At 39.3% G+C, this 25,822-nt stretch overlaps 1 protein-coding gene across 1 annotated transcript in view; it reads right to left on the reverse strand.

Annotated features, from left to right (window-relative positions):
• SPAG16 (sperm associated antigen 16) overlaps positions 1-25,822 on the reverse strand; it is a 355,243-nt gene that overhangs the window by 214,138 nt on the left and 115,283 nt on the right. The window contains exon 11 of the mRNA XM_085299542.1: positions 21,435-21,442. Within this exon, the coding sequence (XP_085155668.1) occupies positions 21,435-21,442 (8 nt within the window). The remainder of the gene's footprint in view (positions 1-21,434; positions 21,443-25,822) is intronic.

Below are 25,822 nucleotides of genomic sequence, written 5' to 3' on the forward strand. Positions count from 1 at the left end.
CTGCATCAATCACCGCGCTACATATACGGTTCAAAGTTGGAAATTACATTTTCCACACTAGGAGATTATATAAAACACAACAGAAACCATTAACTGAATTTTCTGAAAGGCATGATTTTATGTCTTTGTGTGCCTAAGCTTCCAGTGAATTAGAGAAGAAAAAAATACAAATATGGAAAAAAAATGCTTTCCTTCATTCCTATTATATCTTTTGTACCAAGAACAACCAGGGATCACTGTAAAACTGTAAACAATGTAATTACATTTAAATATAAGAGATATTTACACTCCTGGGGGGAGGGAAMAAGTAAATGAAAGTTCTTATTTCACGTAAGAATGTCTAACATTGATGTTTACTCTAGTGTTATTCAGGATATTCAGTGAAAATACCCATAGTTTTGATGCTTCTAGCAAGGAAAAATCTTTTATTGCAAAGTATTTTCTTTTCTTTTTTTTTTTTTTTTTTTTTGTAATATATCACCTTCCTAGAAGTAGTTTGTAGCCAAATTACATTTTTGTCCTCTATGTCTTATTGAATAAAAGCAAAATAAGACAAAGCAGAAACAAAAACCAGGAGAGTAAAAACACAATCTACTTCTCCCTGTTGATAAAGCATCACTTCTTCAGGTATTGACTGCCAGTTTACGTGAAACTCTGGTTTGATTAGGAAGGCCAGCAACATCTTAGTGAAGGCCAGAGGTTAAAGATGAAAAGAAARAATTTTATGGTTTTTAGTACTGCCAGAGAAGACAAGCTAACCAAGCCAACCACCAAAAGCACATACCTCACCCCCTTTCACACACTCATGTTTTCAGCAATTTCCAATTAAGTGCAGATTACAGGTGTCAAGGACTCTCTTAGAAACCTCTGTGTTAGACATTTCCAGTGCAAGGGTATATTAATTTTATTACAGTCAATATTTTAATTGGATTCTTAACCTGTGGCCATAGATATACAGTAGGAGAAAAAACCCAAGAGAGAGAAGTTGTATTTATACCCACACGAAACACTTCATTATACTGGAAATCTGCCACATYGATATTCTGCAAGCATGACTTCCAAGGAGGATATATACGTTTTCCCAAGCAAAGRGATACTTTAAATTTGGCCTCACTAGACTCTTTTTCACTGTGAAGTTTTGATTTTGGTGGGTCAAAGCAAATGAAGAGAACAGCCTGTACATTAACTAGAGTGTGGGCGAAGGGGCTGAGGGGGGAGAAAAAAAAAAAAAAAACACTGTTCTGCAACAGAGGCACAGAACYAGTCTGAGCCTTTCCGAGGCCGGACGAACTCTCTGGAGGGCTGGTTGCAGCACTCGAGACGTGCACAAACTATTCCTTTCCCCAAAGCTTCAGAGCCTGCAAGTGAAGCTGAAGTTTAATCGGGGTATTCTTTTAGGGGTGTTTTTTTGAAGTGACAGTGATATGACACTAGTCATATTACTTGGATACAGAGATACACATTCCTCTCTCCCTTCCTCAATTTAGATTAAATGAAGCTTTAGAAAATTCATTAGGGTATTTTAACAGTTTAATAGTCCCCCTAAGAACCTTGAGAGGAGTAAAAGCTCATCAGCAGCCTGGGTCAGACCAAGATAAGCTTCCTTTGCATCTTAGGTCTGCTCTAAAAATGATCTTCCGAACAAGCACTCTTGGTGCCATCGCACTCGTTTTGCACAGGAGCAGGGCCAGGGCTCGTCATTCGGCAGGACTATGGCTTCAACCAGTATGACAAAGACCCAGTTCCAAAGAAAAACAACAAATTAAGTTCTTCGGCTGCTGAATACTAGTTTGATTCTACTTGATAGATTCTTTTTAAAATCTGTTACATCTGCTAAGGAAAATTAGGAACAAACAAGGCAAACTAAAATTAAGAGGAAAAATATATATCATCTTTCTGTTTCCCTCAGTAAAAAACACCTGGCAAGACTGAAGTGCAAGGCAGCAGCTTCCCCTCTCCCTGAATATCTCATGGCTAGGGCCCAAAAGCTTTCAGAGCAAAGGCTCGTATCTAAACCCTGAGCAGAAGGCCGTAGGAATGGAGCACAGACTGGCCGTTTCAATCTTTTAAAGGCAGTTTTATACCTCGTAACCAATGTTTTACTTGTCGATGCATTTAAAATTTGTAACATTACTTAAAGCATGCTAAAAGGTAGCAGCAGACGTGGTGCTATAAGGTGACATAAGGCACCATTTCCAGAAGTCAGCCACCGAACAAACGCATTGGTGCTACTGCAGGGTCCCCTCAACACGTTATGTCCCCGTACACCCCAGCCAGCCTCTCCGCTAAACCTCTTTGCRCAGTCCAGCTCCTGCAGAGTTACAAAAGAAAAGTATATCCATCAGCCTTTAGAAGGAAGCATGTGGTTTTCATAGACAATAAAGTCCCCATTGCCCTTTCCTCACAAATCTTATGTAAAAACAGGGGAAAATGAGCAAAAAATCTCATTTAGAAAATAGTAGGCTAGAGGTACCAGAAGTTTACAGGACCACTGGCTCCCAAAGCTAAAACCACACATATATTTTAGTGCTGCAACAGATGCTGACAAATACACTCACACTATCTAAACCATTACTGAGCAAATAATTTGGCCAGACGGGTTTCTCTGTCAGTATATTCAGAGAGAACAGTACTTCAGACTAACCAAGCAACTTAGATTTATGYAGAGCCTTTGCCATCTGCCTTGATACTACCTCGTGAAAAGCCTWCACAACCTTGTAAAGCTGCACGTTATTTGAGTATTTCTCAGGAAGATTAAGTCCAGTAGAAAAGGGGCAAGCTAGTACCAGAATTAAAAAGGTACCTTTAGTGAATTTCTGCTTCAATATGAAGGAAAAAAAAAAAAATACAAGCTGCTACGCATGGGGTTTATTTCTTTAGACACGGCAACTCCTGGATGCCCGAATTAGTACTAGAGAGTCAAGTGTGCAAGGTAGCATGTAAATTCCCTGCCCCAGGAGCTCACAGCTTAAGACTATGATGAGACAGAAGAGACAAAAAAGCAGATAGGAGGAGGAGGTAGAAGGAAGACGAACGTCGTATGCATAACAAGCAATTCCCCTAGTGCTACCAAGATAGCTACTGTGAGGAATTATGATGAGCTCTTCTACACATGCAAAGAGCTAAGCAGTGAAAGGAAAAAAAAAAAACTTCCCTTCAAACACGAAATTCTCAGATCTGCTGAAAAAATTGTACCYTTTAAGTTTCTTCCAGCCTCTCTAAAGCTGAGCATGAAAAAAATCTAAAGTCCCGTGCAGACAGGTTAAATTTAGTAAAGGTCTGGTGAAAGGCAGAAAAATATTTTATGGAATTTTAATTGTTTCTTCCTARCTTGTCACCAAGGTCTTTGGTACCCTGCCTACCTGAAGGAACACTTTGAAGTCGGAGCCTACAAGACCTGCAAGATGTACACATCTGCAGCAGCTCAGAGGATTTTTCTTTCACAGAAAACACATAATCTTGGATTTCTTTTCTTTCTGAAAGGCGTTCAATCTCAAAATATTAAGATCCTTCAACAGAACTTAACTTTTCTTCTCAACTCCAAAACGTTAACAGTGCCACCACACAATGCATACATCCCTTCTTAGGACAAGTATATCTATTTAAAAAAAATCATAAAATCACCATAGCTAGTTTAGTGGACTGATGTCAGTTTACAGTTACTGATGAGCTCACCTAACACGGATTTGTAAGCAAGCATTTGTGACAGTACTTTCAGATTTACAGACTTTAAAACAGAAATCTGCATTCTAAAATGAAGTTTCTTTTAGTAACAAAAGCCTATTTTTGTATTCAGCACCAGCAAGAATGGTCAGCCAGCTGGCTACTACTGTTTGCACCTGTACCGTGTTTAAATAGGGGATGGAAATCATATGATACATTACAAAAAAGAAGTAAAAAATGACAAAGCACAACCACGCATTTCTGGACCTTGAAAAATAAAAAAAAGTTCAAATAATAATGTCTAAAGCAAACTATGACAAATTCATCTGAGAAATAGGGAGAAATGTCAAGTTTAATTTCCTGCATTGCAGATCAGCCAGAGGGTTTAACTCTAGATAAGATCCAAACAGTATAAGTCTCTATTTTTCAGTGTCTATATACACAAAAGGTATATTTATTAAATTTAAAGATAATTTTCCTAACATGCTAACAGCTCTTTTAAGATTTACAGTAGTATGAACAATAACTGTTCATGTAAACACATCCAATTAACCCAAATCAAGCCGTTTCTTCCAAAACCATTCTGTAACATGCCAGTCTCAAATTCATAGCATTTAGCAGAGTCTGAATGCAGAGCTTCGTACTTAGAGTAGTCTTCCTCTTGAGGCAGCTCAGCTCTTAAAAACAAAGCTGAACTTCTGGATTACCAGGTGCTCACAATGCAAATGAACTGGCAAGGAAGGAGGACTCRGACCCAGAAGGAGAATTTCAGCTCTGTCCAGAAACTCCCAGCGACAAGAATTACTYGGCTAGCTCGCTCCGGTCCTCGCTCCCGCTGCATGTGGCAGCCAGCTTTCCGAGCGAGAGCTCCACGCAACTGTCGCTTCTGCTTCGGAGAGCTTCCCACCACCTCTGCCTGCAGCAGGAAGGAGATGAACTGCACTTCCCTTGCACCCAGCTGCCGCTTTATGCCACCTCCCACGGTACCRTAACTCCGAACGGAGACCTATGCCAGCCTGCTCAGGACAGAGACCTCTCTTGAGCAGCAAACACCACTTATTAAAACCCCAAGCAGCAATATATTTCTACTGAATAACAGAGGTGTAATAGATGACTGACAGGTCATGAAGTCTCCTTTATAGAGTACCAAGGCATCAAAAACTTCATTAATGAGATCTATACCAGGATAAGCCATCTGCTTAACAGCCCATACAGCAAAATACTTGACATTAATGAGGTTTGTAAAAAGTACAAATTATAGCAGCATTTTTCCTTCAAGCTTGAGACCAGAAAAATAATTTTATTAACAYGCTCTTATTAAAAAAGAGCATCTGTACATTTTGTAGTCACACCTGACACGATTCCTTCATTTAATGTGTTATTGCTTCCCCAGTCACGAATAACAAGCTCTGACCCTGTGGAATCGCCAGCTTGGTAAGATGCTTTACACACAAGAGGCAACAAAACACAAAAGGCCAAGTGTTCATAGGATAACACCTTCATGTTGCAGTTTAGTATCTGCAGTAGTTGAGAAAGCTTTGACAGAGATCCCGCATTTGGGGGAATTTTGCTTTTGCTGTAGCGTGAACAAGTCCACAGAGACGAAAAGCGCAAGCTAGTTAAGATCATTCTAAATATGTTAACTTCTGATTTTTTTTTTTTTTTTTTTTTTTTTTTTTTTTTTTTTTTTTTTTTTTTTTTTTCTTTTTTTTTTTTTTTTTTTTTTTTTTTTTTTTTTTTAAGTAGCCTGTGGTTTCTCACATGAAGTGTCAGGTGGGCTGCTGTTAAAATCACAGCCCACAGGTTATTAGAACTCCAGCTGAAAGTGTTTTCATGACCAGCAATTTTATTATCCCAGCCAAAACAATAGCAACTCTGGACAAACAGAGTTCAAAAACTTCAATATAGTACATTGATTTAGTATCACTTCAACCATATCATCCTGTACTTAAATGCTTTCTTCAGAAAACTAAAGAAATTTCTTAAGAAACACTTGTGCGAGGTAAGGAGCGGACTGCGCTTACCTTCTGCTGGGCACGCAAGGAGGGAAGAGCAGAAGCTGCCTGGCATCGTCACTTGTCTTACAGTGCTTGCCTGAGCTCAGCCACAGGTTATTGGCCATGCACTCTGGCCACATTAACTCCTAACCGTGATGACCGGAGCAGCTCAGTCCAAACTCTGACAAGGTACAAGATAAGACAGAAATAACCGAGACAAACAGTGTACTCTCAACACAGAAGAGCACTCTAAGAGTGGACACTGGATACTATGTAAAGAAATCCAGCTGAGACACCTGTGTTTGACAGTCAAAATTAAGATCACCTCACTATATACTACAGGCTTCTACAGTTGGGAAAGAAATAAAATTTCAGCTCCATCGTTTATTGCTATTATTAATCACCTTCCCATCTATCTGCTTGCTTTCACTTAGTAAGAAATACAGTTTGCTAATTTTGGAAAGCATTAAATAGCTTTGTAATATTAGCCTTAAAGTATAAGATAGGGTTTTCTCTTGTTTAAGAAATGGAAAGCTACCCATTAAGCAAATCACATCAATAGATATGAGATACACTAGTTCAAGGAGCTTGGCATTTCCAGTCACTGAAGTCTCTCTGCCTACCAGAAACACTGACAAGCATTAATTTAAGCATATGTATTCCACTAGAAAATCACTGTAATKTCAATACAGAACCGAGACACCATCCAACAGTGATCAAGCAAAAGTTCACAAAACTCGTTAATAATCTTTTAATGTCTATGTAAAGTTTGTATAGTTGGAAAAAAATGAATGAGAATTTGGTTTTCCAACTCCTCTGAAATCAATTAGGTTGCAAGGATATTATGTCAGTGCTCAATTGTGTTAATATATTTACTCAGCATACAGATTAACTGCATATATTTTTATGTAAAACTAATTATGAAATTAGATCCAAATATTGTGAGAAATATGGTGGCAGAGGCACAGTTATGTCAAAGTAGAGTTTTAACACAGATTGAAGGTAGAGAGAGGCTATGTGATTTACCAGCGATGAAAAAGAAATTCAGCATCACTCGGACACAGAAGTCACATTCACGAATCCCGATTCCAGACACCAACCACTATAGCAGTTGCATTTCACAGCAACACTGAAATGAGTAAGATCTTTTTAAAGAATAGCTTTACATTGAATTAACAAGGGAAGCCAAATTTGTAAAAATTAATCATTCTGAATTTACATCCCCACTACTGCTTTGTCCATGTCRGGGGGAATCTCAACAGCTATTTTACAAGGAGTCTTACTCATCCACTTATTTTACTATCAGACCTTGCATTTAAATGCACTTCAGCATTTCCTAAATTTTAATGCAGTCTTTAAAGGAGTTAACCGTACTTTGCCAAATACCTACCAAAAACAGGAATCAACGTCACTATATCGAAACCACGTATCCAGAGTTCATTTACCATCCTCCTTCCTGCTACATTGTGGGACTGGCAAAAGCTGAAGATGCCCAGAGGAGGCCAGATCCAAGGACACTGCATACCAAAGAGCCCGGAGACCCACAAGGCACCCAGCAGCAGCCACGATGGAAAGCTGGGATAACCCTGCTTCACTTCACTGCTCGCCTTCAGCGCAACTAAACTAGGCCTAAGCAGGCCCTTCCTACCTTGAAGCCCCTCTTCATGGCAGAGGTAAAACACCTCATTTTTTGCCCACCCTCTTCTTAAAGCACAGAAATTGTTGCCTGCTGCAGTCCCGAACTACAGCAGTACAGGTGATGTCTCCTCTCCTGCCTGAACCCCACACAACCGTCGTGGTCTCTAAGGATGCTCGGTAGCTGTCCCTCATGCACATCCCACCTGGTTTCCCAGGTTATTCTTCCTAGATAGACTTTCCCATCCCTTTTTTCAGCTTAAGTGACAAATAAAACAGGTAGAGGTTGAATAAGTGCACAGACAGTAACACAGCAAAACCAGCAGAGAAATCCTAAAAATGAAGATGCAGAAATACAAGCAAACCATAGTATGACAGTGTTAACTCTTTGCACTTAAGGTACAATGTTCACATACAGTTTTGGCAAACACTTGCATGGCACTCACATGTACCATGCCTCTCGTTGCTTGAGAGGCTCAATTTATTGTCTTGTAAATTAAGGAATTGGCTTCATGATCTCAGCATGCTTGACCTACACTGAAAATTCAGGCAGGCAAATCTACAAAGCTGATTTAGAGCTCTGATTGCGAGGTCTTCCCCCTGCTTGTAGAGTATATGGTTTAATGGGGCAATAACACCATCTAGGGTCTGTCATCTTGATTAAAACATTGAAAAATATGTATATCCTGTCAGTTCACAAATGCAACCAACCAACATACAGATTATATACTGTCTACACATTAAATACCAATAGACACAGTTTTCAGGAACTGCTAAATCATAGGAAATAAGAGGAAAACAAAAGCATAATAAAAGTTTGATAAAATAAATACACAGTGTGTAATGACACAGATCCTTACTGTTCTTTCATACCATCTTTACACTCCTGCGGGCCCCCCTGTGCCCTTGCTTTTACAGACAAGGTACAGCTGCAATCCTCATGCAGCAGCTATCTCCACCCATGCTGCCCACCCCACGCACATCCATTAAGCTCACGCGGTTCCTCAGGAGGCTGCTTGTTTCACCTCAGCTGGCCGTAACAACAACAACCTGCAAGTCTAGTTTGTGCCAGTTTGCCTGTCTGTATTTCATTAGAAACCCAGCATGCTAAACAAGGTGACTTGACTGGCCCAAAATCCCAGGCACGATGGCAATCGTCACGATGAGYTGCTCTAATTGCAGAGTCCAATGTGTTACACTCACATTTCAAAATTCACATTATCTAGTGCGAAGCCTTGTATTAACGCAGCGCGAATCCAGCATGAGAACTGCCACATTAATTTGCACCTACTTGTGCTGACAGCCCTCTGTGGCCCCCTGCCAAATAACACAATAGGCTCAGATTAACGTATTTTACACACTACCCTGCTTTTCTGCCTAAGAAACAATACAAAAACCTGCCACAGAACACATCCTGAGGCCGTTAGTTTTTATTCACACCTTAGTCTAGGATATTACAACCAAGTCTAATAAAATTTTATCCAAGAAATTATTTAAAAATGGAGAAGAAGTTTCTGTATCATATGTATAATTTAATTTTCTGGTRCCCTGAGTACCAAAAGGTAGAATTATGATTTTACAAGCACCTACAATTGATCTATAAGTCTATAATCACATTTACTAAGCTCTGCTTACGTGTGTTGTATGTGCATGTGTATGTATGCATGTTCATTCACCCAGGTCAGTCCATCTGTCCTGTGCATGTCAGTTCGTCATATCTTTACCTTATCACCGGTTTTCCAGGTTCCGCAAAGCAACGTTGAACRGTTGAAAAGATGCCATACTGCTGCAAATAAAGAATTCTCCTTGCTGTATTAAAATAGTTACAATGAAAAAAACAACTAGATCTAATTCAGCTATAGGGCTGCCAGATCAATAGACGAGCTCAAGCATAACTCAGGGCCTTTAGAATGTTCTCAAACTGTATTTCCTCCAATAGCAAATTTGATGTACTTGTTCTAACAGACATTATAAAGACACTCTTTAGATGTTTTCTTCCAGAAACAAAAGTGAATAAAAGCACTGAGAAAATAAATCAAATCATCTCTTTGGGCAGGRGAGGGCAGTAGAGGGGGAGAGAACAAGGACATCTCAATCCAATACAGAACCACTCACTTTATCTGATCTTGTCCCATCAGAGAAGAGTAAACTAGATTACTGCTGCACAATTTGTTCTCTGAAAATTGCTTTCACTCTGAGCTTCTGCACTATCTTTTCGTAGAAGAGTTTTTAGGGGTGCAGTGCCACAAAACAACCAGGCCTCTTAAGGTTTCTAATTCATTCAGAGCAAGAAAATTAGAGCTCTTAAGGCTTCTAATTCAGTTACAGCAAGAAAATATAAAAACAAGCCTGAGAAGTGGAACATAGCATGACAATCTGCAGATATCCTGGGATTACCCATTACAGGAAGCAAGCTGGTTCCTTACCACGGAAGAGCTCTTCTCTGGGGCAGCTTACCAAGACACGGGCATGGAGCAGTCCTGCTAAAAAGCAGGAGGATGCATTATTCTGCTCAACCGTTGCTAAACCGCCAAATCACRAGAAGTGAACGCTACGCAAATAAGTGCCTCTGTGATCCTACCCTCAAAGATGAGGGTGTTTATAAAGATGTATCTGGTAGGTTAAATTCATCAGTACAATATTAATGAAAAGCTATGGCAGAAATAACACATTTACATTTCCAAGTGCAATCCTGCAGAAAGCTACTGCTTGGAAGGAGTTTGCTATAAATTCACCTGTCAAAATTCAGAACTGAAGTTAATTTTTTTCAGAGACTAGTTCTACCCTAAGATAGTAATAATTCTTTTCCAGTATAAAGATACTTTCTAGAGCATTCTACACATGGAAGATGCCCTTGAATCAAAAGGGAAAAAAATCAGGTACAACGTTTGAAGCTCACTTCGCATGCTGGCTAAGGTGAATCATGAAAGTCATCTTGAAAAGAAAAACGCGTCATCCATGCAAAAGGAAAGAACAGCATACCATGCAAAGAATTACAAAGCACGAAAAAGCTACCCCATAAACCTTACCGTAAGCATGGCTTGGATTTGAATCACCAAGGGTAAGGTCATAGACAAATGACCAAAAACCAGGAAATAGGCATCTATTCCTATCCTGAAAAGACCTGATTTCTAGTGTAAGAATAAAACACTTCCAGCATACATAGACTGAACGCAGCAAAGTACATGAGTACATTTCTGACCTCAATGCATCAGTAGGACGCCAGSATCTTCCCCACATATAAAGGCAATGGTCACAAAACTGAGCAACAAGGATATAACCACACACAGGATCTCATCAATGCTGCAATATCATCTTCTCCTCCATCTGGAGGACAAATACTTACCCTATATATTGGCAAGCTTCAACACAGTGCTGGTCACACGCACATTAGATTAGACACCATAGTTTCAGGAATCCTTTTAAAAACTAGGATRAAGTAGTTACCAAACTTCCAGGTGTCAGTGTGTCCCCTGCATTGCTTCCCCACCACCAAACACATACGCTACATGGACACAAACATGTTTCTCCATTCTCTAGCTCCCCCAAATTTAAGTATAGACACAAAATACATACTATCCAATCATYGCCTTATCAGATTACTCGCAATGACATAGTTGCCACTGGTCTCTAAAAAAAAAGGTGTACTATTTTATCACCTGTTGTCAGTTTTGGTCCGACATTGGTTAGTCATGGAGGATTAGACTATAAGAATTATTCTTATCTGGTGCAGAAAATCCAAAATTCTTTCTTTGTAAAGGCAAAAGACACTTTGCAGGAAAATTTTGGTGGGAACCTCTTTTATCTCCATACCAGAACATRATTTACTACTCTCTATCACTACAATTATTCTCACTTTTCAACCATCTGTACTTTCCAGTAACTTCTGCAAATTCCTCATGACAAGCAAACTCCTCTTGAAAAGGTTCACAGAGGCTCACCAAACGAAATACTTTGCTCATAACATGCCTACACTAGAAACGCTTATTCCGAAACCCTTCTTAGCGTATTCTGCACCTTCAGCACTGAATAACTCGAGATGCATTGGCTGCACAGCGGCAGTAAGGGGAGAGAAAAGCAAGCATATTCATATTTATAAATGCACATGTTCATGCCTCAAATGGACACTCCCCAGCAGATACCTCTCCCATTGCCCTGCAGATTCAAGTCAGCAACACATCAAAGTTAAAAATAAATAAATAATCCATATTCTGGTTTGTATAGCTAAACTTCTGGAAAATACAGATCTATGCTGCTCACATAAGCACCCTGAAAAATCAAATTCTCTTTTCAGAATGAAGATATTAACATCAAAGAAAAAAGAAATCCTCCTTGGAAAAATCAACACGTGTTGAGAATCCATTYGTGAGTATGATTGGGTGAGCGCTGTGATTTACCCAGAGATAGGAGAGCGCTTTGCATATCAACGCTGTGCGCTTGTACTACGGGGACGGTGATCGCTGAGACCCGCTTCCCTGCGGCTCTCCCGTCGAAGAACTTCGCAGCAGATTCGCAGCGCTCGGAACCCAGYGTAAACAAAAACAGGAGCCGAGCACTTACAAAAATCCAGCTTTCTTACTGTTCGCTGTTTCTGCGATAGGGCTTGTATCTAAACTTTATGTGATTTCAATTGCTGGCTAACAGTGAGGCAAAAAAAAAAAAACCACATACACACACACAGTCATTTAAATGGCATGAAGCTACATGTCCAATACCTTCTCTGGGAGGTCTCATCCTAAAACCTGGAAGTATGCAACAGACAAAAAACAGATGCTTCTTTCAAAGGGAGTAAYTTAAAAACTAGTATTTATTCAAAAATGGATTACTGTGTATTTATTAATGAAATGACTAAGATTCTACAATTACTCTGTTACTTCCTGTTCAAAAACACACAGGTAGGCAACACCTTCTTCTTAAAAGCCATTTTACCTTGAAAAAAAGCAATYGTTGCTTTCCTGACTATCACAAAATAACTTATATAAAAATCAACGGATAAGATTTAGAGGTAAAATTGCATTTAAGGTAATAGTGTGACAGTTCTTATATACAGAAGGTAATTTGAGCTAAGCATGGGTAGCTATTGAGAAGAAATTGTGCAATAAATCTGATTTTTTTTCTTTTGAGATGAATGTTTTTCTACTTTTTTCCATTCTGTAGACTGAATAAAGTGATTCACTGTTCAAAAATTAAATACATTAGCACTGGACAGACTTAAAGCAAGCGTAGGATTATTTGGAAATAGAGTTAATACAAAWACAAGTTTAAGGGATACCAAATCTTCTGTTACATACGATCATCTCACGAACTGAAGTAAACACGCAGAAATAAAGAACAYTTCTTTATTAAGTGATGTGCTTTCATTTAAAATACCATGAGCCGAATACTAATCTCATTGTAGTTAGGCTTTGATCCCAGTTAACTCAGATTTGGCCTCCAACACAAAAATCACTCGTTCCGTCCAAGCTGGAAAAAAAGCCTCCCCCTACCCATATCCCCTTCCAGAGACCTCCAGGTCCCAGGGTTTACCCTATAAAAGGAGTGAAGCACAGAACAACTCTGTCCTCAGAAAAAGTGTACTGCAAACACCCTACTCTAGGAAAGGGAGTTTTTTGTAAGCCCATGAAGCATATCCATCCTACAAATTTGGCTGCACGGAGACGCAGCTACTTTTCAGCAGCAGAACGACTAGATATTCTCCTTCCTTCTTCTAGGTCCAGACCAACCCAAYGGACCCTCAGCAGCAGCAGCTGCCACGGCACAAAGCCCTCAAAGTCTCTGAGTACCCTGCACCATAACTAACATGGAAACCTCAGCCAGCACAGACTATTTCAGCACTGAAAATTAATGTCCAGGAGCAACACAGGGCACAGGCCTCTCTCTGYAGCAAGTCCACTTACCCCTCCTCTATCTACACCTCACAGAGCACTAATCTATACTTCAAACTCAYTCATTTTCTGTACTGTAGCTGTTAGAATCACTAGTCCATCCTATCTCTCAAAACGATAGAGGACAAATCACAGAAGGACCAACACTGGGTGGACAGAACTATTTGTAAGGAGGAAGGTGGTGAGGGACAACAGTACAAAGCCCTGGAGATCTTCCTGTTGTCCCTTGTAAACTCAAGTCCACCCTGACACTGCTCCATAGAAAAAATGAAACAAAAATTGTCTGACTAGCCACAAATCTTCATAAAAAACCTTTTCCCTGGAGACTCACRACAGGACCCGTTTGGGTCCACACATGCTGTGAAAGTCAAGCTCTCCACTAACACAAAACTGGATAATTGCACCATCAACAGAAGTACATTGATTTACATCAATCTGGAACCTGCAGCATCAAGTGGAGGTCTCTTTTTTCCCCTCCTTTTTTAAAAATAAAAGGATACATATTTACCTGCAAATCTTAAAAAAGGGAAACAGAGTTCCATTTTTTAAACTTGTGTGCTACATGTTTACATCAATATAGAGTCAGTCTTCCCTTTCCCCAAATAATAACCACTGAAAACATCTTAACTGCACCAAGATGATACACATGCATCTTTGGCAGTTACCTACTTTTCATAATATTAAGAGGGAAGAACTTAACTTATTTGTTTCTAACTCATTATTTCAGATCTTAAAATAATGCTGGAAATCCTTCAAAAGGGCAAGCATTCTTCACAATCTGCAAAGCACATGACTTTTTTAAATACCGCAGTAATAACATTTTCTGAGTATGAAGAAATAGATAGAGAAGAGGAGGAACATACTGACTGATCCYGGAGACTGGTTAAGCAAGCAAAGCAAAATCAGATTTAATTAACAGCTACTCAAACATGTACATTGATGGGAAAGATTTACTCTGTGTCCGTGCCTTGTGGTTTGCTAGCTGACACAGAGACAGCACTGACAGTGCTCTGCTTTCAGCTGCCAGTTACAGACTATCAGTGCGATGCCAAGGGGATGCCCTGGCAGACAGACTCCAGACTCAGACCACTGAGGCTGCTGGTGCTTCAATCACATTATTTTTACTTATGTCAAACGTTTAACCACCCGAACAGCTTTATAAGGCCCATTCGTCTGGCTTGCAATCAGCAGTGGGTATTCTAGTCATTCTGTCTCGATCCCCAGCCCAGGCCTCACAGTTTGTTTGCCGTGTTGCCCAAGAAATGGGTCACTTGGAYCTAGCCTTGCATTTCTGGGTGTACATCTTTGTCACAGCAGTCCCTTAGGAATAATGTAAGTGGACCTAGCCCAAAACGTCATCTTTGATCACAAAATGCAGTTTGTGTACTTAAGAATGAAAAGCAATATATAAMAAAAGTTGGCAATGGCAGACTAAAAGAAAATTAAATAGATCTAGTTAATTAAAAAGTATTAGAAACATTAGTTTTAAAATARAATACAAAAGGAAAAGGAATAAAAATAAAACATGTTTTTTACAGAGAGGAAAATAAGTTATGAATGTTTCTTTAAAAAAAAACATATCAGTTCTCCGACCTTCCTCTTGTTGATGGAACGCCATCAACATGGCATTCCTAGTTTGTACGCAGCAGTCTGCTACTCCTAGACATTTTCCAAGTATTCATACGTACCAGTGAGAGTGCGGATACAGACACATGGAATATAACTTCTATGGCATTAATAAACAAAAAATGTTCCCAGCACGCATTAAGTGCATGAGATTCATTACTTGAGGGTACATACATGAGAGCTAAGAAAATAGCTCATTTGTTATTTAAATAGAAGAATGGACTCAGAGAGGTTTTATTAATTTTCAAAAAAAATCCTCTCCTTCTGCTGACTACATCTGTCTAAATCCTGTTTACAGCATAAACGTTTGACAGCACTATTGAACTCATCTTAAATTATTTCTACAGTGTAGCASCGCTTTGGATTTTTTTCTGCTTTTTTTCTCCTCATGTATTAAAAACAATAATGAAAATCTCCTTTCAAGGTTATTTTAAAGCAATTACTCATATGATAAAATAAGCCTATAAATCATTGGTCATTGAAACAATGAAGTATTGTAAAATATATCTAGAGTTCAGAGCTGAATTTAGCTTCAGTACCACAACCTACAGTGAACTATTTTCAGTCATTCAACAGGTTACCTGAATTCAGCAAAACTTACCTTTTCCCAATTAATACTTTTTGTAGGCCTAGAGTTCTGGTTATCATTGCAAGTAGTACCCAYTGAAATTAAAGAATTACACATTTCTGGATAGAGGACATAAGAGCTTGTGGGACTGGCAGATATTTCCCTAATTAGACACTGTAATAGCTAGAGCTATGCACGTTCTTTCCAAAATTAGGGTCCTCATACAGCTTTATCTATCAGCAGCCTAAATGTCACCAGCTTAGATTTGGTTGGAAAGTCAAGAGTTCTAAAATACATATACATTAGGTACATAYATTGGCATGACTCACCATCACAATGGTTTTACTGTCTAGCTAAAGCCATTCCTGTGCAAAGGTCCTTATGTCCTCTGCTAACCTGTTCTGAAATCTGAAGCAATTAGTCGGAGACACCACGATGCCATGACTTCCTACCAAAATCTCAAATTCAACCCAAAGTCCAGTTGCTTTCACTAACTCAAGACTGTTATACAACTAGTTTTGCATAGCAAAATGATCAGTCACAACTTAAAATGCCAAAAAGCTGGGAGCTCCAGGCTGAGTAGCTGCATTCACTCTTACCACAATCATTTCTGTGCCAACCCTTCCTAACAGTTGCCATGTGAAAATTGCTAAAAAAAAGGACCTGACTATGAATCAATAGCTGCAAATTCCCTTCAACCAAAAGGAATGGCAAGTAGAAAATGACTATTGCTGAGTTTGCACTTGTTACCYTCAGCAGGATTTCTAGGAAATCCTCTGTTAAGAACTTTTTCTTTCACAGTAAGGGAATAGCTAGGAGAATATTTGTGTCTTAAAATTAGAGCACTTTTGTGTACTAACTGAAGTTAAGAGGAAGCGCATCTTGCATCAAATTAAAATAGGAGTGAATTCAGTCCATTGATTACTCTGCTTTCAAAAAATGCAATAAGGCTAACAGTATCTCACTATCTTTTTTGTGTACCTTCCTCCTCTTTCTCTCATCTCAAAATGAAAGAGAGGATTTTGAAACCACTGGTCACCACAACAAATTATAAAGGTCTCCAAAACATCTAAGTCTCAAGTTTCACTGAAAGAGACTCAGTAGAAGAGAAAGACTGTTAGTTCCTCCACTGAGCAAGTGCCAGAAAGAAAACAAACTCCTATCCATATCAGGTTATAGCATCCATCAGGGCAATTGGTGCATACAAATACTTGCAGTGTATGTTGTTTGTTGCCCAACCCAAACGAAGGGTGGGGGGCAGCACAGGAGGCTGGGGGTAGAGTGAGATAGAACCTAAGAGATACAGGAGCTGAAAGCATTGCAGATGTTTAAGGCATACAGGGAGAACCAGAAGTGAGATGCCTCACAGACACAAAGGTACAATCACAGCAGAAAGCAAAGGTAGAGGGAGGGAGGGAGGGAAGCAGCTAACTGGCTGATAGCAGGAACTACCTGTTGCGTAGAGCCAATGTTAGAGGACAGAGGCAGCATGCACAGAGGAGCCTTCCTTCACCCTGTTACGGGCACAGCACTTAATTTGCACTCTAAACTGGAGAGCATTTTTCTTCTTGTTTGCCTGTCCAAAAAAGATGGAAAAAAAAGTAAGCAAAAAGAGTAATACCGTAAAAATCTGGCCTTGATTCAAGTTTCCAAACTCAGGTGAGCACTGACCAACTTAATACAATGTGAATGGCATGTCAAAACAGGCTGCTAGTTAGGCAACAGAAACCTACTGCCAGGAGAGCCCGGCACCCTTTTTAAGGGCTCAGAGAAGTCCCAAGCACATTGGCCACCTCAAAATGATTGCTGTCAAAATCTGAAGCACCAGAATAGGACAGGTAGACTTAGCGATTCTCGGAGGTGCAAAATGTTCTGGTAGTGCAGTTCACAGCTCCAATCGTTATCCCTGCAAAGGCAAGAAAGGCTAATAGATTCTCCATTCTCTGGGGAACAATGTGTGTGTATATGTACATATCTATGTCTGTATACATGTAGGATAGAAATAGTATAAAATTGTTATACTTACAAATAAATTTAGATTTATAAATATGATTTCTTCCTCTCCTCATTTGTTAGCCTAACTTTGAATCTYTCAGTCTAGTTCATCTGTATTTTTAGAGAGCAGTGGAGATGTTTAAATTCTGAGGTTTCTACAGGTACAGTGAAAATAGACATTTGGAGAAACAAGTGAGACTACAGAGAAGTCCCTACTACAGGAAAGGTACATATAAAGACTCAGCCCTAAAAAAATCTCCAAGGCTGTGGCCATCTGAGCAATGAACACGCATCAGCATAGGTAACTATAAACCCAGCTATAGAGTGAGCTGCCACTTGTCCTACCAGTCAGGTATGRGACACAAAGGAGCTGGGTGAGGGAAAAGAAGTAGAGAAAAAGGAAAGGACCAGAAAATCAAATTTATGAGGGTAATGAACAGAAGGAGCTGGCAGCACAACAGTAGCAAGTGGGGAGGGGAAAACTGAGAGAAGGAAAAACAGAACGCATCCGTAGCAGCTAGTTTTGATGCTCAGAATAAAAAACAAACTACTCCTCTTCAAAATAAGATATCAGAGGAAGAAATGGTATTCCTAGTTGTTCACCTGTGAAGGAGCTGGCTAGCCATATTCTTGCTCCTTAAAAGACAAGATATTGAGAATAGGAAGCWGGAATAACTCTCTCTGCCAAAAGCATCAGACAGCAGGGCTTAAGGAAAGATTTTCAATTTCCCATGAAATCTGCTTCAAAGAACACTAGATGTGAATGGTGGCTCTGGCAAAAAAAAATAAATAAATCTACAACTCCTCCTGTTAAAAGGATTGTCTTGTAACAAACAAGATTTTCATTCCCATTTAAGGTCAAAGGAAGCACAGATTAGGATGATCTCTCTCCATCCCAGGAATTCAAATGTATGTGGGGTGGTTATAGCTATCAGCTTCAATTCAGCACAAGTATAAGCACAAACTTAAATTTAAGCACATATTCAAGCCAGATTCAATTTATTGAAAGTTAGTTGTGACTAATACAAGGGCATGTTTTTGATGCGTCAGAAACTTTTAATAGAGGAAACAAAGCACTGACGCACTTGCCAAATGGAGAGGATAAAACTGATCAGAACTGCTGCAGGGAAACACAAAATTGAAGGTGATCCCCACAAACGCGGCTTCAAAATTAATTAGCCGTATAGCATGACACCTAGAAAACATTGTAGTCACTCACGCATATCCACTCTCTTCTCAGCTCTTCTATGGGTTATATTTTTTCTTAAAGTAAAAAAAAAAAAAMAAAAAACAAAAAAAAAACCCAAAAAACAAAAAAAAACAAACACACACAACACTAAGTCACTACTTCAACTTTGATGCTACCTCATTTGGAGCAACCATAGGACAGTGAATTTCTTCACTGAGCTTTTTTTCCCCCCAAATAGACTGTGACAAAAATCCTAGCATACTGAAAGGAAAATATCATCAGCTCTAGATAACCATCCTGCAGACCAGCAGTAACAGTTCTGCCTGACGAGGTGCACTCAATACTGCGCCTGCCAGGACCCAGCTATGACTGCAGGGCTACGCAGAAACACCGAGCCTACTTCTGCACTTGACTGTACACCAGTTATTTCACTTTGGCAGCTTAGAAATCAGTTTAGATCCACCATAAAGGGATTCACTGTATTTTCTTTCACCCAAGAGAACAGCCCAACACACCTACCCCTGAGTTAATCTGAATGCTGCCAGTACTCAAGCTAAATACTTTCACACTAGTTGACTTGAGCATACATAATATTGCAATTCCTAGCTGCAGCATAGGTACATTCTTCAGTCATCTGCAATTTCTAGGTATCTTTTTAATTGGCCAAAGCACAGTTATTTTAAACTATACATTAAAACAAATGAAAATTTCTTCTGACTTCTACACAGATGACAACAGACTTCTAAGCAGAATCAGTAAAATTCCACTCTGCAGCGCACAGCTGAGAGTCACTAAGTCAGAACACAGGTCAGCTTCAAAGTAAAACCAACAGATACATGAACTGCCATTCACTATAGAAAACAGACTAGCAATTCTGACAAACTCTGGTATACCGCAGAAGTTAATAAGAAAGATGAAACTTAAGTTACTCAGAGTGCTACAAGAACTATTTGCTTTACTCTCACGCATGCACATTTTTTTCTCAGGAAAGCAGTAACATGAYTTTCAAGTAAACAGTCCATCAAAATAAAAAATTTCTAATTTTAAAGCTACGAAACTCACTGGATTTTCAGATTTTGTGCATTTTGCTACTCCAAAGATGCATTAATACAGCAATTTAACTATCAAAACAACTATATCACATGAAGATAAAATCTAACACTCTAAAATCCCCCAAATAATCTAATCTGTAACTAAAATTGTATTATCCTAATTAATACATTATACTATTGTTTTCTTTGGCTGCTCACAATCATAATTACTGCATGCGTGGGTGAGCCCTTGAATTTCTTTTATGGAATTTAGCATGTGCACCGACTTCCCACAGGCAATAACCTATTAATAAAAAAGGCCACCTCTTGTCAGCAGTAAAAAAAAAAAGTGGAGAGAGAAACTAGTTCTACCAAAAAAATAAAACACTARGAGAAGTTTAACTAAACTTAATGTTGAGTCTTTTTATCCAAATGATCTGTTATAGACCTTTTCTTCTCTTAGGTATCAAAGCATCTAAATTTGACTCTGCAAATACTACTGTAGACAGGCTCAATTTTTTTGGCCTATTCCTTACATTTGAATGTCTTTAAAATGCATCTTTTCCCCCAATTTCCAGAGTCYGACATGGATGCATTCAAGCAGAGACTGCTGCACGCCAGTTGGTGCTAYTGGTAAAACATGACATACCAGTTTCTTTACTCTGGTACAGCGAGCGTGACAGGATCCGACACAAATACATTATACTGTTAAGGCTTCTGTTGAAATAGCTGCCAAGAAGAGGTGATTAAACAGCCACTACTCATATTACTACTATTTTAAAGGAAAGCTTGCTCTAACAAGCAGAGTATGGAATTATGGTACTAAAACCTCAAGATTATATATATAGATAGATAGATAACGGATTACATTACTGAGCTCGCTTGCTCTCTATATGTATATACACACACACAAATAAATGTAGGAAAGYGTAAGTGAAAGTCTCCCACTAAATAGTAGACACTGAGTTCTACTGTCTTCAAAGGCACAGAAACATATATATATATACATATACATATATATACACACACACACATATATATATGCACACACACACGACTGCTGCTTTCTGTTAGCTGGCTACGGGAGATGCAAGGAAACCCAAAGCAAGCGCAAGGTCATCTCTCCTTCCTACATTTGCTCCAGCTCACCAAACACTCTATACAGATATGAAAGCAACAGCTAGAAAAAAAGGTATTTCTTAGAACACTGTCAAGATTGTGGAGTGCCAGACATGTGAARAGGCTTACACGTTGAGCAGACTATCAGATGCCTTGATGTCTGGGGAAAAGTTTTTCCAACTCTTCTCCTGGTTACCTCCGCTCTTCCCCAGGACCGTGCGCCCCACTGCCCTGTTCTGGGTCCGAGCTGTCCTCGATACCGGTGGGTGCTGGAGRCGCATCCCGTCCCCTGGGTCCCTGCAATACCACGTTTCAGACCTGTCCACTACGCTTTCCATGTCCTTAAGCAATGCTTTAGAGAGTCTGGACGCTTAAGCTGCTGTATCCCAGCTTCAAAAATATCAGGTACTGCTTACTTTAATTTCCATGTTAAAGATAAAAATCAATCTTTATTTAAAAAACAGACTTGCAATAAAGCTGAAAATAAAAATCAGCAAAATGCATTACTCTGCTGTATTTAACAATAAAGGGTTTTCCCAGCTGTTTCCGAATTTTCCCTGGCAGCCTCTTTGCTTTGCTTGTGCTCCCCTGCAGCCGCTCACTGTGCTGGCTGCTCCCAAGCAGAAGGCTCTCTGCCTCCCTTCTCAAGGTGTCTAATCCCAACCCTCCTTCCCTCCAAAGGAGGAGGAAAATCACCCAGCAAAGAACATCAGCTTTCCTGGTTACCACCTCACCTTGAAGTCTCCCCGTTACGCATCTTTTCTGCTTGTCAGAAGTGTCAGAAACCACTGGGGAGAGAGAACTTAATTTTTTCAGTAAAATTGTATGAGGACAATTTTCCAGCTTAAAAAAAGAAAAACTGTTTTTACTGAAGTCAACATTTTCCCAGTAATAAGAGCCTCRAGCAAAACTAAGATACCCTGCAAGAATCTTGTTGGATTACTTTTATATTTAAACTACTCTTGACACACAAGCTATGTTATGTAGGTTGAACTACTGATCTGGCATTATATATTCCACTCAAATAATTTTACTCCCCTGAAAATCATCTACTCTTAATACGCTGGAGGAGCGTCTTTTTTCTTTTCCTAGGGAGGAATTTGTTTTAACACTACAAATATTAAATATTTTAATACAGAAAAGTGCAACTGCCCTTCTTTAACCAAACACAGGCTAACAGAAAAGTTTAGCTCTGCAGCACRTAAGACGATGTAGCTTATCACGTCAAGTCAAGCAAAATGACCTGATATCGTCTACCAATCTCTAATACTGTTTCAATACTTTCATCAAAACCAGGATTTGCTTCTGCATGTTAGCTGTACAATTGCCCTAAATAACATATCCCGCATCCAATCTGTATTTTAAAACTTTCCAGTGATCATTTCCAGGAAATTAAGCAGCTTTCCTTCAATTTCTTTACAGAAGTACTTTTACCTCCCTTTGCTCATCTGCCTGTGACACAGAGTGTAAGAAGATACTATTCTGCGGAGACTTCTGCATTCCCAAGCAGTAGCCTTTCCAAGCTGATTATATCAAGTTGCTTATTGCTTGACAAGGCAATAAGCAATGCTGAAAACTCACTGGGCACCCACTGTACAATTCATTTAACTTGCAGGCAGAAGTGACAAGCAGGGACCAGCCAAGAGTCACAGATCCCAACGGACAGTCCATTTTTTCCTGTTCTTGTGTCATCTTCCTCCCTAAAACAGCAGCGATCTTGCAGAAACAATCGTCGTGTTTATTTTAGCCRTGAAAAAGTTAGAAAGAAAACGTCACGTAACAACTTCCTAGACCATTTATGCAGAAGCACAAAAAACTCAGGCTGGAATTCAGAGGAAGCTTCCTACCAAACCCGTTTTACTACCAAGTACTCAAGGGGAAGAGAGACCACAGTGCTGTAGTCACTCCTTACTCATCCGAGAGTGATATTTCTCAAACAGCGAGGCCTGGAAGACAAGCCAAGGAGTAATCTTTCCTAAATATATAAGCAACATTTTTTACATCTCCTATGCTATGTAATATATAAGCAACATTTTTACGTCTCCTATGCCATATCTCTCTCTACAAGTCACTACACATATCTATATAGCCATACCTCTKCTGTATATGTACTCTGTGCACRTGTGTATATATATAYACACACAGACATTTAATTTGTATGTCTATTTTTTATTCCATTCAAAATTAATCTTCAAAAGTGTCAGAAATCTCAAAAGCCCAGTCAGTAAATTCAAAGTTTTTGCGGAGCTATAGAAATTTCTTTATCATCAAGATTCTGGCAGGAGTCTTTCCTTCTTTTATCTCTCTAATTAACCGTATAAATAACAAAATATAATTAAAGGAAARTATAAAATACACAATACAGAAAAGCTGCGTTAAAATCCAGCAAAGCAAGCAACTGGACCARAGGAAAGAGCAAACAGCAGTTTGTGTACAGTTTTTCACACAATCATTAAAAAAAAAAAAGCAAATTTTTTAGTAATAGAGACAGAAAGCCAACTATACAAAGCAGTTAGTAACAAAAAACAACCCCAGCAGCCCTAGTCAGAGGTGGGTCTTTTGTTGTTGTGGTTTGGTTTCGTTTCTTTATAAGCACATCAGTCTAGAGATTACTCTCACCGTTTTTCTCAAGCACGCAAGAGGCTGCTCCAAGGAGCAGGAACGTCGTCCCCGACGCCTGCCACGCTGCGGAGCAGCGGTGCGTCRTGCCGTTCGCGCGCTGGTTCAGATGCAAAGCGGTCTTAACACGCTATACTAACAAGGCAAAGGGGCAGAAGGGGCCRGAGGAGGGGAGGTGCATTTCTAGCCTCCAAGAACAAGAAAAGCTACATTTTTAAACAAAAAGGATAAAGAGTAATATTTCCATGTTATGCATGCAGGGTGTCGCTGCTGCAGTAGTAAATAAAAGTGGAAGAARAAAAAGCACGAAAATTATTTCACACTACAAAAAAGGCTGAAGAGTGTTTAACGCAGTGAAGTATTTCACCAGCAGCACTAATGGAGAGCATCATTTGTGAGTAGTAACAGTCTCTGCTATTTTACAAATCTTATTTATTCCATTTTCTGTACACCGACTCAAATACTGTAGAGATAACTCATTTTAGCTGTTCCAGAGCAACTAAAGCTATGATTTATATTGTCATCCAAAAAGCTTTTTGTATCCTTCCCCCCAAACCCACAACTGCCTCAGATAACTAGCATTTAAAAATGACCCCATCCCTTCTTATAATAGTCTGTACAAGCCAGAAGCTTGCATAGTGCAAGTATATTTAATCCTCTCCCTATGTACTAATAGGATGCACACTCACCATAAAAACCAAAGCACCGGATATCATTCAATTTTTCAAGACCGGTAACCAAACTGGTGCAAGCCACAACAGGGACAGGCCACCAGATGCAGYGGACCTGATACAGGATGGAGGAGGCATAAAGCTTCACTTCTATGTCAAAGATACTGAGGCCCCAAATATCATCAGAAAGAGAGCTTCTAGTAACTAATCACTCTCCTCTGAGCTTCTTTTTGCATCTCAGATTAAGTCGTAATCCTCAGACTAAGCAGCAATACGGAAAGCGTGAATTGATAAATATTAGGAATACAATCAATTGGGCAGCCTATCTACTGGCTACATCATGAATAAAGACTTAAAATAGTATTTGGGTATGAAACAACATTAACTTTACAAATCACAGTGGTAAAACCTTGCAGATACGGGATACAGTACCTTTGATATTTTAACAAATTCAATGTACTCATCCATAGGGCTACACAMATATTTCTGGGGTAATTAACCTGAAAATGAGTTAGCACCTTCCATGAAGATCACAACTGKGCAAACACAGCCAGTTACTTATACAGGCTACCACCACATTAGGGGAGAATAACTTTTTAGCCACACTATTTCAYGACAACCCCCAAATTCTCTATTTCTGCATTATTTTAGACTGCATTTGCTTCAATTTAGTCCAATTGTTTCCCCTCTTAAGAGAACACCACATACTTGCAAGAAAAGTTTTGAAGACTAAGGCAACCCAACAAGAGGGATTAAGTTAAACAAGCAACTGAAAATGATTGTAAAACCAGAGGAAACTAAGTTGAATTTGCAGCTCTATTTCCAGTCTAGGAACTTTGATGATATTTTTATCTGCTCTTCTATTATAAAAGAAGTACTACTGAATGAGCAAGTAAAGACAACCCTTATCCAACAGAATGACAAAACAGGCAAGACGAAGAAGATGGGGCAGTGAAAAGGGCCAGTAGTTGTGCTTCTTTAGAAAACAGCACGTATTTCTCCAGGGAAACAGCCTTTATGCTATTCCCTTGAAAGGTTCTCCCCTCCCCCCCTTTGTTTTAGAGGAAACTTTTAGACAGAAACATCAGCTGCTCTTCAAAAAAATACATATCCTTTCATCAAATCCTGCAATAATTGCACTGTTGCACTCTCAGGCAAAGAGCTCACAGAAGAATATATAATATTCCTAAAAGGTAAGGATGGCTCACTGCCATTAATTTCTTCTCAATCCTGTTGTGTTTTTTTTTTTTTCTCCCAAACCTGTGATTTCAAAAAACACAGTTCTAGGTCACCTTTGAATAGCTACTTCTGAAAAACGAGTTCCTGGTGCTGAGAACRGTGACCAGCACGGGAACGGACCGGGGCAGGGAAGCAGGGTCGCTGCTGAAGACCAGCCGGAGGAAAGGCTCTTCTCACCGGGAGCCTGCGACCAGCCAGTCCTGCCAAATCCCAAAGGAATCGCCGGCAGCGGATGAAGATGCACAAGAAGAACGGCGCCTCCTCAGCACTTCGATTAGCTCTTAAATTTCACAGTTTCCGTGCATCCCAACTTACCAGTTGAAAAGATTAATTGATTATAGACTAATTCTTGCAAGCGAYGTCTCTAATTATCAAAGTGACACTGCTTTACTAAGTGATTTTAAATTTAATAAGGCCTTTTCATAGGTAGTAATCATCTCATTATATTACAACAAGAACAGTACTGTGCTTGACTCCCATGCTAATGTTAAAAAGGAAGGAACTAGATTTTTCACTGCACTTAATTTCATGCCTCTAAAAACTAACTTGAAAGGGTATCATTTGTTTAGATTAAAAAAAAAAAAA

Source organism: Rhea americana, unplaced genomic scaffold (assembly GCF_003343005.1).
Source record: "Rhea americana isolate MKP2758 unplaced genomic scaffold, rheAme1 scaffold_15, whole genome shotgun sequence".
In the NCBI taxonomy this organism is placed as follows: Eukaryota; Metazoa; Chordata; class Aves; order Rheiformes; family Rheidae; genus Rhea; species Rhea americana.